The sequence below is a fragment of the Perognathus longimembris genome, chromosome 2, assembly GCF_023159225.1.
Source record: "Perognathus longimembris pacificus isolate PPM17 chromosome 2, ASM2315922v1, whole genome shotgun sequence".
Lineage (NCBI taxonomy): Eukaryota > Metazoa > Chordata > Mammalia > Rodentia > Heteromyidae > Perognathus > Perognathus longimembris.
This window is the reverse complement of record NC_063162.1, coordinates 47,370,279-47,389,918: the sequence shown is the minus strand read 5'-3', so window position 1 is coordinate 47,389,918 and position 19,640 is coordinate 47,370,279. Positions and strand designations below refer to the sequence as shown.

Sequence of the window (19,640 nt, the reverse complement as noted above, 5' to 3'; positions counted from 1 at the left end):
GGGGCCAGTAGGTTCTGTGTCTTTCTCTGTGGGACAGTGTCCTGCCGCTGTGCTGTGCTGACCCTAGCGTGCCCCTGTTGGGGGCTTGCTGGTCACTGATTCAGCGTGGTGTGGAGGCTTATCTCTTCTTTGGTTCTTTTTTCCACTCTGTATCTTGGTCAGAGGAGCTCACCTCTCAGGCAGTTCGCCTTCCTGTGTGGACCACTCTGTGGCCGGTGTTGTTGGGGGACAGCCCACCACTTGTGTGAAATGCGCCAAACTGAGTGGGCATGGGCTGATGGATAGCTCTGCCCTCCCTCCTGTGTAGGCGCGCCTACCAGAGCAGGTGCTGCCGCTGTGGCCCCGCCCACCTTACCGGGGTACGCCTACCAGAGCGAGCCCTGGGTTGTTGGGTTGTGTTTGTGCCCTCCCGCGAGTCCCCTGTGGGGGGCGGTATGTGTGGGGCCCAGTGGGATCAACTGTCCAGGCGCGGGTTAGTGCCCTCAGACTGTGCCTCCGCTGCGGGGGGGGGGGGTGCGCGTGATCAGGCCCAGGTGTCCCTGCTGTGTTGGTATTGCTCACCAGCGCCTGTGATTTTAGTTGTAAAAGTCCGCGAGGTCCAGGCGCCTCAGGTGGGGCTTGCACTGCCGGCCGTCCCCCGGCCCCTGTTGGGAAGGGGGCAGGGCCAATTCGGCCAGTTCAGGATCCTGTGCGGCCTTGGGGCTGCTCCGCCCTTCCCCTGCTAAACTCCTGTGACTTCCCAGCGCCTGATGGGAGCTTCCCGCCTGATTTGGGGGTTCTTTGTTCCCTCGGGGTGGGGAGGGGGAGGGAGGGAGCTCTAGCTTCTTTGTAGGGTTTGGGTCTCTGATAGCTGGTCTCCTGTTGGGGGAGGGGGTAATGGGGGAGTCACTGGTCCTGTATTGTGTGTGTGTCTCGCGCCCTGTTGGTCCTTCAGGGTTGGCGAAGTGTCGTGGTGGCATCCCCGGCTCTCCTCTTCTGCCACGCTGGGTTCCCCAGCCGCTTGCGTCCGTCCGTTCCCGGTGTGGACCCGAACTTCCCCACATGTCTTGGTCCGCACTCTCCCTAGTGTCCGTGGAGTCCCGCTGTCTGGACTCTGCGCTCCCGGCAGTTGGTCTGCCGATTGCCGGGTCCCCTTTGCCAGCCTGGCCCTGTTCGGGCCAGGGTTGGCTGGTGGGGGGCGGGTGCCCCGGAGAGTCTCCGGCTCCGTGTAGGTTTTCGGCTGTTCTTTTTTACTCCTTTGTGTTTTCCTGCATTTCTCCACTGCTTCTGGCTGCTGGTTTTGCTGGGTTCTTGATGGGGTGTTGGGTGCTGGAGTTCCCAGCTCGCTATTCAGTTGGAGCGAGTCGGGGTGCCTCCCTACTGTGGCGACTCCATCTTCCTTCTCCCTCTAAGGGTCTTTTAAAAAAATATTTTATTTATTTTGCCAGCCCTGGGCCTTGGACTCAGAGCCTGAGCACTGTTCCTGGCTTCTTTTTTGCTCAAGGCTAGCACTCTGCCACTTGAGCCACAGTGCCACTTCTGGCTGTTTTCTATATATGTAGTGCTGGGGAATCGAATCCAGGGCTTCGTGTATATGAGGCAAGCACTCTTGCCATTAGGCCATGTTCCCAGCCCCTCCTCTAAGGGTTTTGAGGTTTAGCTTTTATATCTAGGTCAGTTATTTTTTGTTTTTGACGCAGTTTTTGCAACGTAGCCCAGTCTAGTCCTGAACTTTCCATTTTTCTGCCTTAGCCTTGTGAGTTCTAGAATTATAGTTGTGTGTGCCATCAAATCCAGCCTGAGTTAATGTTTATATAAATTAGGAATCAATCTTTATTCTTTTGATGTGGACATTCACCTGTTCCAGCGTCATTTGTTGAAAATCAGTTGGTCATGCATGTACAGGTTTATTTCTGGGGTCTCACTTCAGTTCTTTCTGTTTACTTTTGTGTGGGCTGTTTCTTGTTTCTTTCCCTTTGACAACAGGATCGTGGAGTTGACAGTTCCATTTTCCAGAACCCCAAAAAGCTTCACCTAACTATTGGGATGTTGGTACTTTTGAGTGAACAAGAGATCCAGCAGACGTGTGAGATGCTGCAGCACTGTAAAGAGGACTTCATTAAGTGAGTAATCTGCAGGAGTGGGGAAGAAGGACCAACTGAGAGTAGCTTCCTTTTGTATCACAAACTTGGTTTTGAACTAGGGAGCTGGATGGCAGGGAACTAGTCTGTTGATGCACTTATTTATAGCATTTAACATTGGACTGTTGTCTGAAAGGTTGCAAATGGATTGGAGGCATACATATATATATATATAATTTTATGAACTTTTAACTTTAAATTGTACTAGTTCAATAAACAAATTTTGTTTTTAAACAGAACATCCCAGCATTTTATCCAAAATAACATTACTCTTAGTTTAGTGTCTTAAAATAACACATATTTATTTTCTGTGGATCAGAAGACTTATGTGTTCTGGGTCTCACTGGGCTAAAGTCAAGGTGAAGGTAGGGTTGTGAATCCTTTCTAAAGACTTTGGGTTAAATCCATTTCTTTACTTGGCAAATACCAGCTTCTAGAGGCATGCCCACATTCTTTGGCTAAAGCCCCTTTCTTCCTTCTTCAATCCAGCAGTTTTGCATCTCTGTCCCCTCTGTTGTTACCTCTCTCGTTGGAACAAGTTGTTGACTTTTAAGGACTGTGTAATTGGATTTGATTGAGCCTATCCATATAATCAGGCTAATCTTCTCATGTCAAGCTCATTGACCTTAACTAAACCTGGAATATATACAGAATAGCATATTTACAAATTCCAGAGAGGAGGATGTAGATGTCTTTGAAGGGCTGTTATTCTATATACCACAGTAGCTCAAACAATGTAGCATCATTCCCTAGGAAAGTCTTTACTATGTTTTAGAAACCCCTTCTTCTCTCCTTCCCCTTCTTCCTCCTTCCATTCTTTCTTCCCTCCCTCTCTCTCTCCTTCCCTCACTTCCTTTGTGAAGCCCAGACTGGCCTCACATTCAAAATCCTCCTGCCTCCATCTCCTGAGTGCTGGATTTATAGGCCTGAGACCCTGAGATAGGGTCTTACTCTATTGCCCTGGCCTAACAGCAGAAAAAACTTCCTGCTTTAGCCTCCTGAATATATGAAGTTACAGACATGTGCCACTATATTGGCTTTTTCCTCTTTTTTTCACCTATGTCCTCTAGGTTGCCTTAAACTCCTGGTCTCCAGCAATCTTTTTGCCCAGGACCTTAGCATAGCTGGAACTATAGCTATTTATCACTGTATCCAGCCTTCTTTTTATTGACATCAGTTAGTTGTATAAGGAGGTTTCATATTGACATGATTTCTAATTCCATCTATTTCCTTGCAAATGCCATAAGTTCATTCTTTATGGCTAAATAATACTCCATTGTATAATATACCACATTTTTATTGATCCATTCATTTGTTATAGGGCATTAATCTGCTTCCACCCATTGGCTTTTGTGACTAGTGCTACAACGAATATGGGTGTGCAGTTGCCTCTGAAAAATCCTGACTTAACATTCCTTTGGATATATTTGCAAGAGGAGTATCACTGGATCATAGAGTAGTTTTATTTTTAGTTTTTTTGAGGAACATTTTGTACTGATTTCCATAGTACTTGCATTCCTATCAACAGCATGTAAGAGTTCGTTCCCTCTACATCCTCCCCAGCATTTGTTATTGTGTTTTTGATGATAGCCTTTTAACTGGAGTGAGAGAAAATCTGAATAGCATTTTCTTTTTGCCAGTCTGGGGCTTGATCTCCGGGCCTAGACACTATCCCTGAGCTTCTTTTGTTTAAGGTCAACATTCTACAACTTGAGCCACAGCACCACTTCTGGCTTTTTTTTTTTTTTTCTGTTTATATGATACTGAGGAGTCAAACCAAGGCTTCATGCAAAGCAAGCACTTTACCACTAAGCCTTATTCCCAGCCAGTCTGAATTGCATTTAATTTGCATTTTTTATATGGCCAAGAACATTGAGCAGTTTTTCATTTATTTATTGGCCGCATATACTTCTTCAAGAATTGAAAGTTTAGGGGATTTAGCTCATTTAAAAAACACTTAACTGGCAAGTGCAAGGCCCTGAGTTCAGTCCTCAGCTTTGAAAAAAAAAATTTCTCCCCAAAATTTCCCAGTTCACTGGCCCATTGGGTTATTGATTACTTTTAAGCTTCCTGTCAATTCAAGTTTCTACTTGCTTGTCAGATGTGTAGTTGGTAGAGATTTTTTCCCCCCATTTTGTAGGCTCTATCTCCAGTCTAGTGATGTTTTCTTTACTATGCAAAAGGTTTTAGTTTAATGAAATCCCTTTTGTCAATCCTTGCACTTGTTTCCTGATCTATTGGGGTTTTATACAAGAAGTTACTGCTTATTCCAATATATTTCAGTGTTTTTCCTAATCTTTCCTGTAGTAGTTTCCAAGTTTTAGGTCTTACATTAGGATCCTTGATCTTCTTTGAATTGATGTTAGTACAGGACAAGGGAAGGGATCTAGTTTCAGTCTTCTGCATGTAGAGACCCAGTTTCCCCAACACAATTTATTGCAGAAGCTATTTTCAAGTTATGTTTTGGGTTCCTTTGTCAAAAATCATATGGCTATAGCCATGTGAATTTATTCTGTGTCTTCTGTTCCCTTGGGATTTGTATCTGCTTTTTGTGCCAGCACCATGCTTCTTTTTGCTTTCTTTTTCTTTTCTCTGTTCGTGCTGATATCAGAGTTTGGACTCAGGGCCTTGCACTCTCTTTTAGCTCTATTATCACTGCTTGCACTGTACCACTTGAGACACTCCTCTAGTCTCACATTTTGCTTGGTAATTGGTGTTAGGAGTTTTAAGGACTTTTCTGCCCACCGTGGCTTTGAACTCTGTCCTTAGATCTTAGCTTCCTGAGTAGTTAGGCTACCAGTACCCAACTCTTTTTCTTTTTAAAAAGCATTCAGATAATTTTAATTAAGTTTGGTGCTAAATACTTCTGATCACAACTTTGGGAACCTGAGGCCTGCCTGAGAGGCTTACATAACCATACCCTGTCTCAAGAACAGAACACAACACCCCCCACACAAATAAAATACAGGTCATTTTATTTGAGTCAATGATTTGCTCTGACTCAGGAAAGCTCAGGGAAAGAGTAATTACTCTTTTATTGCAAATATATATATATGATATCACAGCTTACTTTAGAGAACCATCTTTTCCCCTGTCTCATTTTACTTAAGCTTAATGAAGAGGGCTGGGAATGTGGGTTAGTGGGAGAGTGTTTGTCTAGCGTGCATGAAGTCCTGGTTCAATTCCTTAGTACCACATAAACTGAAAAGGCTGGAAGTGGCACTGTCGCTCAAGTGGTAGAGTGCTAGCCATGAGGGGAAAAAAAAAAAAAAAACAACAACTCAGGGACAGTGCCCAGGTCCTGGGACTGGCCAAAAAATAAAAATAAAAAAATTAATGAGAAGAAAATTGAAGCGGATTCACTCGATTAGATTGGGGGGTTGGTGGTTACTGGGGTTGAACCTTGAGCCTGGGTTCTCCTTCAGTTTTTTTACTCAAGCCTGCCATTCTACCATTTGAACTGGACTTCTGATTTCAGGTTTTTGTTTTTTAAATTGTTGGAGATGAGTCTCACAGACTTGTAAAAGGATCTAAACTTTTCTTTAGTTAAGTTATATATGAAATCCTATAATATAGTGACTTATTTGGGGGCTAATTATCTTTTTCCATTTATGGCTTGAAAGACAAGATATTTTCTTGGACAAAATCATAACCGGATTGACTTTGAAGTCTGCCTGTCCTATCTGATTGCCATCAGAAAGCACTTCTTGTTGCTCATTGATGGGCATGTCTGTTTTTGTCTCAACCTTACTTAAAATTCAAAATAATTTGGTGTTCAGTATTAGATATTTGCAGTGTCCTTATATAAAATAAAACGTTATGCTTTATTTTACAAAAAGCAAGGCAATTTTACTTAGTTATTGTTTGATATTTTAAGTATTCTCAGTTCACTTTTTTCTAAACTAGACTGAAAGCAGCTGGCTGTATTTGCCTGGCTGCCACTGGGATAATCCTACTAAGAAAGAAAAATTAAAGGTAGATAAAGTACTTGCTTAGAGAAGTATTTGTTCACCTAACCTCAGGAAAAACAGTTCACATGTTTTTAATCTCCAAAAGGTATATCCCAAGCTTTGTGGAGATTTAGTTGAGCTTCTCCTTTTTGTGTCTCTTGGTGCCTTTGTGACTAAATACTGAGCTTGGGCCTTTAAGCATGTCAACGTTGGTGTGCTCAGGGAATAAAGAGCAGTCCTAATAGTTCCTAAGGATTTTTGACATGACAGGATGAAAACAGTAATTGTAGTTTTTTCAGATTCAGCAAAGCTTTGAAATAGGACAAAGTTGCCCTGCTAAAAATTTGCAGTGCATGCAAAATATTGTTTGAAGATGCTCTTTTCAAAAAGCTGGAAAGATTTGAAACTAGCAAGTAAAATAAAACAAGTCTCCCCAACCCTCTTACCTTTTCTCTGTCTCATGCCCCTTTTCAAAAAGTACATAGTGCAAAATTAACTTATTTTTGAGGAGGATGAGAATAAGAATTGGTTGTTTGGATGGGTTAGAGCTTTCCCTGATTGGAAAAGTCTTCTTTAAAAAATACTTTGCTTAAAGCCCTGTTGAATAAATTGTATCATGTAACTACTGGTTGTGTGTGTGTGTGTGTGTGTGTGTGTGTGTGTGTGTGTGTGTGTGTGTATGTGTGTGTGTGTCTGTGTGTTGATCTCAACCTTTGTACTGGTATATTTAGGAAGAATGTCACCCAAAATGACATTTGTAACCTGAACTTTTTGTTATGTAAAGATTCCAAACTAAGATGTGAAAGAGAAATATTGAAAATACAGACTAGTTAGCAATGTGCTGTACTTGATAAGCAGTTGATAGTTTCATAGCATTTAGAAATGGTATATTGAAGCAAATGTGGCTTATACTGGAATTTGATTGAAGTTGGGCTGCTACATAGATATTTTAGAGAAATAGGTAGTAGAGGGCTTGGAATGTGGCTTAGTGGTAGAGTGCTTGCCTAGCATGCATGAAGCTCTGGGTTCGATTCCTCAGCACTACATAAACAGAAAAAGCTGGAAGTGGTGCTGTGGCTCAAGAGGTAGTACTAGCTTTGAGCAAAAAGAAGCCTGAGTCCCAAGCCAGCCCCCCCCCCCCCAAAAAAAAAAGAGAGAGAGAGAAACAGGTAGTAGAACATGTTTTAAATTTAGGGGAAGTTTTTGAGTTTAAAGGATTCTCTCTAGCCAGAAACAGAATTTTCATCTCAAATTTTCAGCTAAAGGCTCATGTAGCTCTATAGATTTTGAATGAATAATTTAGTGTTTAGTAAATGCTGAAGCTCTAGAAGTGTCCCTCGTGACTTTTCTCTGTGAGATGTAGGACAGAAACAGTGCAGCAGCTCTGAGCATGCAGGCGTGACAGTAGCTCTTCCTTCCCCCCAGTTTCACCTGCTTGTACCTCTGTGTCCCCAGCAGGCCTGTGGTCAAAACAAGGAAGCTTAAAAAAGGGACAAGTATAAGAGGAGAAGAAGAATACCCATGAACAATTAATTTTTCTTTTTATAATTATGGTCTCATGCTAGCTAGACAGGTGTCTACCATTTGAGTCATGCTCCTAACCTCGTGAAAAAAATGTTAATTCCTGATTTTGGAAAGAAGAGTAGTTAGACCATTCTAGGTATTTGTTAGGCAGGATTTCTCTTCTCTTTAATCTTCTTGATAAATGTTAAGTGTAGGGTACAAGAGTTTCAGTTTCTATTCATAAATCAGACTTGTATCCTGTTTCCATTTTGTTTTGTTTTGTTCTTGGTACCTCATTGCTTTCAGTGGTTTATGGTAGTTTGTAGTGAAGATATGTTCAAAAGAAACATTAAAGGCAAGGGATGAGAAGGCATGTCAGTGGCAGTGCACTTGCTTGGACTGCACAAGGCCCTAGGTTCAAGCTCCATCTCACACACACACACACACACACACACACACACGCATACGCACAGGCTGAGAGATCATAAACCAAAAGCATAGAACAGAGGAAAAAGCAACATAATAATTGTGCATTTAGTATATATATATATATATTTATTTATTTTTCCAGTCCTGGGCCTTGGACTCAGGACCTGAGTACTGTCCCTGGCTTCTTTTTGCTCAAGGCTAGCACTCTGCCACTTGAGCCACAGCGCCACTTCTGGCTGTTTTCTATATCTGTGGTGCTGTGGAATCAAACCCAGGGCTTCGTGTATATGAGACAAGCACTCTTGCCACTAGGCCATATTCCCAGCCCCAGTACTTTTTTATTTTATTTATTTATTTATTATTATTATTTTTTTTTTGGCCAGTCCTGGGCCTTGGACTCAGGGCCTGAGCACTGTCCCTGGCTTCTTCCTGCTCAAGGCTAGCACTCTGCCACTTGAGCCACAGCGCCGCTTCTGGCCGTTTTCTATATATGTGGTGCTGGGGAATTGAACCTAGGGCCTCGTGTATCCGAGGCAGGCACTCTTGCCACTAGGCTATATCCCCAGCCCCTACTTTTTTATTTTTAAATCATTGTTTTCATTTATTGTTTCATCATATGAATATAAATCTCCCTAAACAATTTGGAATAGACTCTTGTTTTATAACATACTGATTCCTTTGAACACCCTAAAATTAGTAGCAGATAATATGTACAGAAATAACAGTGATCTAAAATGTATTATTTATACCTATCCCTAAGTTTGTTTTAGAACATTAACAATGTGTTCTTTTTTCCCCTTATTATTTCTTTTTAATTATATTGTTACCGAGAAGTGACGTACAGAGAGGTTACAGTTATATGTTAGGTTTGAGTACATTTCTTTTTGGACCATGTCACCCATTCTTTCACTCTCTTCCAATTTTTCCCTCCCGCCCCTACCCACAAGTTGTATAGTTCAATTTCTACATAGTATCAACTTATTCTGGCTCTGATCCAATAAAAAGAAGTATGGGGGGCTGGGAATGTGGCTTAATGGTAGAGCGCTTGCCTAGCATGCATGAAGCCCTGGGTATTTGATCAGCCTAGTAACTACAAAGCCCTTAGTTCAAACCCCAGTACTGCCAATACCCCCACCTCTTGAGACAGAATGAAAGCCAGATGTGGTGGCACATACCTGTAATCCCAGGGTTTGGAACGCAGAGAAGTAGGAAGATTATGAGTTCCAAATTAACCTGGGTTACATTGTGAGACCCTTTCTCAAAAAACAAAAGCCAGAATGTTGCTGAATACTACATTCAACAGGAATTTTATAGAAGATGTAATAATTTTATCCTGATTTATGAAATGGTAACCCCTCTGTATATAACACCTTAATATTGACAATAAAATTATATTTAAAACATTTTACATAACTCTTTCTTGTACTGACCCCTAAGAATTGAAAACATGAAATGTAAACCTGCTATAGGGCAACGATATGGTACTAGTTTTGACATTTTAGAAGTTATCCTTGATGAAGCCTAAAATTCTTCCATCTTTTAGTACCACAGTTTTTTTTTTCTCTTTTTCGAAATGGGTCTTGCTTTGTTGCCTCAAACTTATATCTTATAGCCTAAACCTCCTTAGTATCTGGAGTTACAGGTACATGCCACCACACACCCATCTAGAGCCACCTTTTTTCTTTTTCTGTGACAGCTTTCTTCTCAGAATCATCCAGAACATCTTCTGGTAGAACATCCATTTGATGTTTACCAAAGATTTATTGAGCACTCTGTTTACATAAGGCTTTATGCCAGACATATTTTAGATTAGAGGAGTGGATAAGATGGGGTCTAGCCTCAAGATGCTTAGGGAGGGCTGTGTATTTTGAGCTGATCTTTGGCTGGATTTTAGCTTGTCATAACAAGGCTTTTTCTGGTATATATATATGTATATATATATATGTATATATATACATATATATAATTAAGGGATCTGGGAATAAGATAAGATGGTGAGACTTAATGTCATATAAAATTAATACCCATTTTTTATAAATAGGTAAAGCATTTTACTGACTTCACCAAAAATATACAAATGGCAGAGTACATGACATTGTTTTTAGCAAATATAAATGAAAAGCACAATGAAATACCATTTTGCACCAATTTTTTTTTGGCCAGTCCTGGGCCTTGAACTCAGGGCCTGAGCACTGTCCCTGGCTTCTTCTTGCTCAAGGCTAGCACTCTGCCACTTGAGCCACAGCGCCACTTCTGGCCATTTTCTGTATATGTGGTGCTGGGGAATCGAACCCAGGGCCTCATGTATACAAGGCAAGCACTCTTGCCACTAGGCCATATCCCCAGCCCCATTTTGCACCAATTTTAATGGCTAGAATTTTTTTTATTGTCAAGATGATGTACAGAGGGGTTACAGTTACATACTTAAGGTAGTGAGTACATTTCTTGTCATACTTATTAATAACTCCTTCCTCATTATTCTCGGACATTCTAGTGCCCCCCCCCCCAGATCCCCCCTCTGCTTTCATCATATTTTTTACCTTCCCAATGATGGACATCATCATTCTAATCTACAAAGCTTATGAACTCTATGAACATTAACAATAAAATGATCTTTCCCAGGTTGGATGACATGTGCGTTTCTCTTCTTTTGCTTAGTATCATCTGTTCCCTCTTTTTGTCTCATTTCTTCTTTCCCCGCACTGCCCTTGAGTTGCTTAGTTCACTTTCATCAATGTCCATTGCAGCTGTTGGGCCCCCTCTACTGTATTTTTTTCACTTGCTTTCCACTCATTCTGTGCCTTCCTTCTGTATGTGAGGTAAGACTATAAGGTTCTTTAAATACTATAAGACTAATTAAGGAAAGGTCCTTTGTTTCCTTATCTTTGGGGTACTTTTCAGTCTGTATGTATTTTAGGTACATATGGTATAGTGCTTGGGTCTTACTATTTGGTGCATTTCTCCCAAGTTTGTCCTTTTTTGGTCTCACTGTATATTGGTATCCTGGGTCCTGTTTGCTTTGTCTTATGTCACTGCAGTTTGATTCTAACACCCGCATATCAGGGAGACCACGTGTCATTTGTGTCTCTGTTCTTGGCTTGTTTCACTCAACATGATTTGTTCTAGTCCTGTCCATTTCCCTGTGAATGCCATTATTTTATCATTTCTAATGGCTGTGTAGAATTCCATTGTATATAGGTGCCACATTTTTTGCATCCATTCATCTGTAGTGGGGCATCTGGGTCGTTTCCATAGCTTGGTTATTGTGAACAGCACAGCAATGAACATGGAAGTGCAGGTGTCCTTGCCATATCCTAGATCCTGTTGTGCAGGATATATGCCCAGAAGTGGTATGGCTAGGTCATAGGATATGTCTATGTTTAGTTTTTTGAGGAACCTCCAGACTACTCTCTAGGGTGATCATACTAGTTTTCATTCCCACCAACTGTGCAGTAGGGTTCCTCTTTTTCCACATCCCCTCTAGCATTTGTTGTTGCCTGAGTTCAGAGTATAGGCCATTCTGACGATGGGTAACGGGTAAGGGTATCTCAGGGTTGTTTTTATTTGTATTTCCTTTACTGCCAGGGATGTTGAACATTTCCTTATGTGTTTCTTTGCCATTTTATTTCTTCTTCTGTGAAGTCTCTCTTTAGTTCCCTTGCCCATTTAGTGATTGGTTTATTAGGTTTGGGAGGTATTAGTTTCTTGAGCTCCCTGTAGATGATGGATACTGGGCCTTTGTCTATTGCATTGCTGGTGAAGATCTTTTCCTAATTAGTTGGCTGTCTTTCTAGTTTAGTAGCTATGTCTTTTACTGTGCAGATTTTTTATTTTATTTTAATGTAGGCCCATTTGTCAAGTCTCTCCAATCTGTTGTGCTCTTAGAACTTTGTTCAGGAAGTTCCTGCCTGTGCCTATAGGTTCTAGTGTTTCTCCTACTCTGTCCTGCAGTACTTTCAGAGTTTTGGGTCAGATGTTGAGGTCTCTAATCCATTTTGAGTTGTTGTTAGTGCGTGGTGACAGGCTAGGGTCCCTTTGAGTTTTCTTCATGTGGCTGCCCAGTTTTCCCAGCACCAATAGTCGAAAAGACTGTATTTTTTCCATTGTATGTTTTTGGCTCCTTTGTGTCAAATATCAGCTGGATGTAAGTATGTGGTTTTATTTCTGAATACCCATTTTTGTAATGATAAACATTTTTGACAAAATACCACTTGTAATCTTACTACTTAATTATTAGCAATAGTTAGGGGATATACTCCCATATTTCTACATGCATATGTGTCTATGTGTGTCTTTTCCATTGAGGCAGTGTCACTTACTATAAAACCCACAGATCTTAAGTATAACCAGAAAGTTTTGGTCAATGTGTGCACCATAGAACTGCATCCAGATCAGGATGTAGGACAGCACCATCACCCTTGTGCCTTTTTCACTTCTGGAAATAGCCACTGCTTTGATTTCTCTTATCATAGGTTAGTTTTGCTTGTTCTTTGGTATCCTATATATACCATCACTCAGTATGCTCACTTTTGTATCTAGCTTCTTTAAAAATTAAAAGGTATAAAACAAAGAGTTCCTTCACCACTTTGTCCCAACACCACCTCCTCTTTTCTCTGGAGCCTTGGAATATTACTAATTTCTGTATATCCTAGGAACTTTTTATGTATGCATGCACACCGAGAGTATTAAGTTTTTAACCCTATCTTTTGCACCAATAGGATATCATATGCATTGTTGTACATCTTTAAAATTTTTTTCAGAGTATAATCGTGTCATATCTGTAGCCAGAAAGCTTTATTATTCATATCTAATCAGTCTCTCTTATGGGACTTCCAAGTAATGTTGGTAATGTTCCTGTCCCAAGTAGTTCCATGATGAAACTTTTTGAGTAGGGGATAGTGTCTCACTGTGTAGCCCACACTGGCCTTGAACTCATGATCCTTATGCCTCAGCATCCAGAGTGCTGTGCAAGCAGTAATTTCTATAACAAGAAACACATATTGTCTACTTCTATCTGTTTATGTGTGATGTTAAGTTTGATCAGTCGGTTTAGATATGGCACAATGATCCATTGTTTCCTAGAGCATCCCTATTTAGGAGTGTGTATGTCATCCTAGCCTTTTGCCTCAGATTATTATCTTGATCTATTATATTATCAGGATTGCAAATGGAGATGTTCTTATATTGTTAGCTCTGCATTTTCATAGTTAGAATTCTTGTTTTGATAGTTTTGTTTTGTTGCAATGTTTGGAATCAAACCAAGGGTGCATTAGGCAAGCCTTCTACCACTAAGCTACATTTTCAGTTCATTGGAATTCTTTTATAAAGAATTGTAGTTCAACTATATAACTGAATTCATAACTGTTTCCTTAGGACAGGTTCCTAGAACTGGAACTACTTGTGGAAAGTGTTTTTTGTTCTTGAAGACGCTTCATAAATATTATGAGATTGTGCCTGAAGATTTATTATTAGTTTCCCCATCTGTCATTGTGATGAGTTGTAGAAATAGTGAGGAGAGGTGAGCCCTTGAGAGGAGGTCCAACTCAGTGAATGTCTTTGCCAAGGCAAAGTCATAGTCTTAGTGTCAGTCTTAGTCTGAAAAACAGAATTATTTGAATAGTGGGTATCAATAGCAATATTTTCCAGGATTGCAAGAGGTAGAAAAAATGGCCTTTTTATGATAGGTCATTTTTATCTTTTTCTCTTAGAGGAGCTGGTACATGAATACTGGGAAAATAGAAAACTTGCTTGTGTTTTACAGTTAGCTATATTGAACCATTTATTAATTTGAAATTACAACAGTTAGATAATATTATGAGAAAGGAAACACCATTTTGTCCTTGGATAATTTATATGTATTAACCATGCTTAATAACATAGTAGTCTGCTTTGCTTATACAGTTCTAAAATTTTAACTTTTTTTATTTTTTTGCAGTGACCTTTCTGGGGGGAAACCTCTGGAAGTAGAGATGGCAGGGATAGAATACATGAACGACGATCCTGGTATGGTGGATGTTCTTTATGCCAAAGTTCACATGAAAGATGGCTCTAACAGGTATATATTTCTGGAATACTTACTTGTTTCAATTGAGAGGTGCCTAAAAGCATCCATGGAAGTTCTGTTGGTCTATTTTCAAGGAGATTAGTTCTACTGTTTCTTGACCCTCCTACCTTAGCCCCTCAAGCACTGGGATTATAGGCACATGTCACCATGCTTCTTATCTTGTTTTATTTTCAGTTAAGTAAATTAATACCTTTTGTATGTGTGTGCCAGAACTGGGGCTTGAACTCAAGGCTTGCTTGGCTGTTTTCTATCAAGGCTGGCATTCTACCTCTTGAACCATATCTCTACTACTGGTTTTTGCTGATTAATTGGAGATAAGAATCTCATAGATGTTTTTTCTGCCTGGCTTGACTTTGAACCTTGACCCTTAGATACTAGCTTTCTGAGTAACTAGGATTTCAGGCCTGAGATACCAGCATTCAACTAAGTAAGATGATATAGTGAAATAATTTATCATAGGAAAAAGTGTCAGTCTTAGTCTGAAAAACAGAATTATTTGAATAGTGGGTATCAATAGCAATATTTTCCAGGATTACAAGAGGTAGAAAAAAATGGCCTTTTTACGATAGATATGATATGATGCAAATGTAGTGAATTCTAGAATAAATGAAGATGGAATTTAGGATTATTAAGATTAAGTTAAACTATATAAAGTACATGGACAATATTTGGCACATATTAACATCAAAACATTGTGAAAATGTTTATGATTTTTAATTTTTGTTTACCACATGCCTATATATTTTCTGGGATTCTCAGGCTGATATCTAGGCTATTTCTGAGGTATTTTCAGTGGTAGTACCATTTATTAGTTGACTTGAGACCTTTGGTATATAGACATCCTTACCCTAAATTGGCAGGATAGAATAGGACTCATACCAAATCAGAAATTCTCTAGAGAGAATCTCCACAGGTCCCAACTGCATTGCTTTTCTATGTGGGTGTGTGTGCCAGTCCTGGGGCTTGAACTCAGAGCCTGGGTTCTGTCCCTGTGCTTTTTTGCTCAAGAATAGCACTCTATCACTTGAGCCACAATGCTGCTTTAGGGAGATTAATTGGAGATAAGATCTCATGGACTTTCTTGCCTGGGCTGACTTTGAACTGTGATCCACAGATCTCAGCTTCTTGAATAGCTAGGATTACATATGTGAGTCAGCGGCACCCAGTTTCTACAGAATATTTTGTAAGCTTTATCTTCCTGGGTTTGAATTTATCTCAATTTGGTTGGAAATGGATTTTGAGAAAGGAGAAAAAATAGTATGCTATAGAATGTGTATGTGTGTGCGTGTGTGTTCTGTGCTAGATTTGTCTTTTTTATATTATTATTATTATTTATTTTTTTTTTTTTGCCAGTCCTAGGGCTTGAACTTAGGGCCGGGGCACTGCCCTTAGCTTCTTTTTGCTCAAGGCTAGCACTTTACCTCTTGAGCCACAGTACCACTTCCGGCCTTTTCTGTTTATGTGGTGCTGAGGAATTGAACTCAGGGCTTCACATAGCTAGGCAAGCACCCTACCACTAAGCCATATTTCCAGCCCCTCTTTTTATATTTTTAAAAAATTATTATTATAAAGATGATATACAGATATACTGGTATTAGAACTAGGGAAGGGAAAGAGAATATCAATATCAAGAGACAAAGGATAAAAAGACAAATGACTCCAAAAGCAATACTTACAAAACCATTTGGTGTAAACCAACTGAACAACTCACGAAGGGAGAGGGAAAGGGGCGGGGGGCGGGGAATGAGGGAGGAGGTAACAAATTGTATAAGAAATGTACCCACTGCCTTACATATGAAACTGTAACCCCTCTGTACATCACTTTGACAATAAATAAGTAATTATTTAAAAAAAAAGATGTTATACAGAGGAAGAGTTTTCTTTTTCTGAATACCTAGCATATGCTTAAGGCATACTAATTACCCTATCTTAAAAACTAGGGGCACATTGCTCCTTCACACTAGATTTTACACTAGGGCATCCCAAAACATTTCTACCAGGTTGAAATTTGCTATCTTACAGGAATCATTGACTTGTGTTCTTGGTCATAACCACCTATCACAGAACTGTAAATCTGCTATGGATGGGGAGATTAGTTTTTAGCTTTGTGAGTAGAAACAAAGGTATAATATCCAAGCACCAGTGGCTCATGCTTGTAATCACACCTAGCTACTCAGGAGGCTGAGGCCTGAGGATCAAGGTTCAAAGTCAGCCTGGCAAGAGAGTCCATGAGACTCATTTCACCAATTAACCACCAAAAAAGCTGGAAGTGGAACTGTGGTTCAAGTGGTTACACAGACCCTGAGTTCAAGTTTTAGTACTAGCACATATTAAAAGAAAACATACAAGATATCAAATTTTGTCTTATGATCTCTTTTTTTTGTTGTTGTTGTTGCCAGTCGTGGGGTTTGAATTCAGGGTCTGAGCACTGTCCCTGGCTTCTTTTTGCTCAAGGCTAGCACTCTACCTTTTGAGCCACAGCAACACTTTTGGCTTTTTCTATATATGTGGTGCTGAGGAATTGAACCCAGGCCTTCATGTATACGAGACAAGCACTCTACCACTAGGCCATATTTCCAGCCCTTATGACCTTATGACCTTATGTGCCCCTTTGTATTCTTAAAAGTTAGGAGAACTTCAAAGAATTTCTGTATTTATGTATTATACTTATTGGTACCTTTCTTACTAGAAATTAAAACAAATGTATTAATTCCTTTAAAAAATAATAAAATAATATGGGCTGGGAATGTGGCTTAGTGTTAGAGTGCTTATGTAGCATGTATGAAGCTCTGGGTTCAATTCCTCAGTGCCACATAAACAGAAAAAGCTGGAAGTGGCACTGTGGGTCAAGTGGTAGAGTTGCTAGTCTTGAGCAAAAAAGCTCAGGGACAATGCCCAGAGTCTGAGTTCCAGCCCCAGGACTGGGCAAAAATATAAATAAATAAATAAAATAATGTCCTTTTCATATTTTTAATGAAAAATCACTCATTATTCAAATAGAAAATACAGTGAAACAGTAGGCCTAGTTTTGCATTTTTGTCACTCTAGTAGAAGACAGCTGGAGTCTCATATCTGTTTATGCATTCAATCTATTGCTATAGGTTGTTCTTATTAATATATTTAAAAAACAGGTTCACATAAGATATGTGGTTAGAAAAGTGAAGAATATATTCATGGCTATTGCAAACTGTGGGGAGCGTCTTGTCCCGCTCCGGCCAGGAGCAAGGCCGGGAGCAAAGCAATGATGGAAGACTGGATCCTGGAATTGGTTTTCAGGGTACCAGGGGACCTGCTGCCTCTCTCCAGCAACAGATGCTGAGGGTCCCATGGACAGGGCTTTTATTCATTATCAAACAAGAGAGTACAAGCAGAAAGGTGGCTACATCAAAGAGACTACTTCAAAGAGATAAGGGTGTCAGTTGTGGGGGGGAGAGGGCCGGAACAACTCTAGGATTGGCAACTTCTCCTAAACAAGAGGTGAAAGAAAAAAACCAATTTGCATAGGCCACCTACTGGCTCCAAGGTCCTGAGATGGTCTGGATTAACCGGAGGGTGGAAACTGTGGCCATTGTAATGCTAAGCACTGTAGGTCTTGACAGGGCCGCCCTCAGCAGAGGGGTAGAGAATGGTGTTCCTTATGGCTATGGCATTTACTGTTTCCCACAAATGGCCTTCAGATTATTGTGGATATTTCATACTACTGTAAATTATAGTTTGCTGAGTTGCATATATATCCACCTATTGACACATTTCATGCAGTTTTAAAAATAAGTGTTAATATTTCTACCAATGCCATTAGAATCTTTAAGCACTGGGAAGGTGTCAAGCTCCTAGGGGCAGATACACATTTTCTAAAACTCTAATTTTCACCTGAAAGCTCAAATTTTATTAGTGGCAGAAAATGCTGACAATTGTTTTCCTTGAAGTTCCTTTTGGGAAAATGTCTGCCAAATAACCAAGCTATATAACCACAATTTGTATGTCAGTTCTTCTTTCAGCTGAAATATGCTGAACTAAAATTGGTGTTCCATGGATGAAGACTAGTTCAGCTCACAGTTCAGACAGCCTACAAGTGCTTCTCTTGCAGACAGCCATCTACTTAAGTGTTTAGACCACGCACTTCACACAAACTGCCAGGTTCACCACACCGAATACTAAAAGACTGTGTATTCAAAGGATGTAACTTAATAATTGCTACGACTTATTTGAAGATAAATGAAACAAAAGTTTTAAAAACCTGTGTATGAATAATGAAAAATATACCATGATAATACAGTTTGATGCCACTCCTGTAATTCATGCTCAGGTGCCATTAGTTTTGCCTACCATTGCTTTTATACCACGAGTCTAAATGTCATCTTAGTTGTTGTTGTTTTTTTTTTTTTAAAGGCAAATAATGTGTTAGAACTACACATGCACAAAAGTACATGTGTGTGCACACAGTTTTGGTGCTGAGGATTGAACTTAGTACCTCATGCATGGGCTTTCAAATTGACAATTATGACGAATTATGGCTATACAGACTTGGTTATTTGGTAGACATGTATTTACCTTTTGCTCTAGTGGCTAGACCTCTTTGTTGTTTAGTTCTTCGGTGATAGAGAATAATAGGTTTGATATTGGAAGGAAACAAACTGGGGAAACGTAGTGTCTTTTTAAAGACAAAATTTTATTGTTGTTATTAAGGTGTTGTACAGACAGGTTACCATTTTATATGTCAGGTAGTGAATACATTTCTTTTTTTGGACAAGGTTCTTCCCCCCCCGCCCCCCGCCCCTGCTTTCCCCCAGTTTCCCCTTCCTGTCCCTGCCCGTAAGTTACATAGCTCATTTTCCACATAATATATAGAATAGCATGGTTGCGTGGCCTTAACTTAGCTAATTTTATAGACAATGCTGAGACATACGTTGTCCCCACAGTGATGGAAAGCTAAGGGCTCTGACAACACATCTGTTTTCCTACAAGGTCAGCACATTCTTTTTTTTTTTTTCTTCAAATTTTTATTATCAAACTGATGTACAGAGAGGTTACAGTTTCATACGTTAGGCATTAGATACATTTCTTGTACTGTTTGTTACCTTGTCCCTCATACCCCCCTCTCCCCTCCCCCTTACCCTTTCCCCCCCTGAGGTGTTCAGTTCACTTACACCAAACAGTTTTGCAAGTATTGCTTTTGTAGTTGTTTGTCTTTTTTTACCCTGTGTCTCTCAATTTTGGTATTCCCTTTCAATTTCCTATTTCCAATACCAGTATACACGGTTTCCAATATACTCAGATAAGATTACAGAGATAGTGTAGGTACAACCACAGGAAGGTGATACAAGAACATCATCAATAATAGAAGCTACAGATACACATGGGACGTTGAAAGTAGTTACAACTGTGATATAACAATTGTCTCTATAACATGGAGTTCATTTCACTTAGCATCATCTTAGGTGTTCATATTGGGCTCTTGTGATGCTCTGCTATGAGTTGCCTAAACCTGTACTAATTATTCCCAATAAGGGAGAAGGTCAGCACATTCTATATATTTGCTGTTGTCAAATCTTTGTAAGATAAAGGTGAAATACC

General features: G+C 40.0%; 1 protein-coding gene across 3 annotated transcripts in view; it reads left to right on the top strand.

Annotated features, from left to right (window-relative positions):
- The window catches only part of Ascc1 (activating signal cointegrator 1 complex subunit 1), a 102,994-nt gene that overhangs the window by 39,451 nt on the left and 43,903 nt on the right, over positions 1-19,640 (top strand). For all 3 annotated transcript variants that reach the window (XM_048338978.1, XM_048338979.1, XM_048338977.1), the window contains exons 6-7: positions 1,966-2,102; positions 13,938-14,057. In XM_048338978.1, the coding sequence (XP_048194935.1) occupies positions 1,966-2,102; positions 13,938-14,057 (257 nt within the window). The remainder of the gene's footprint in view (positions 1-1,965; positions 2,103-13,937; positions 14,058-19,640) is intronic.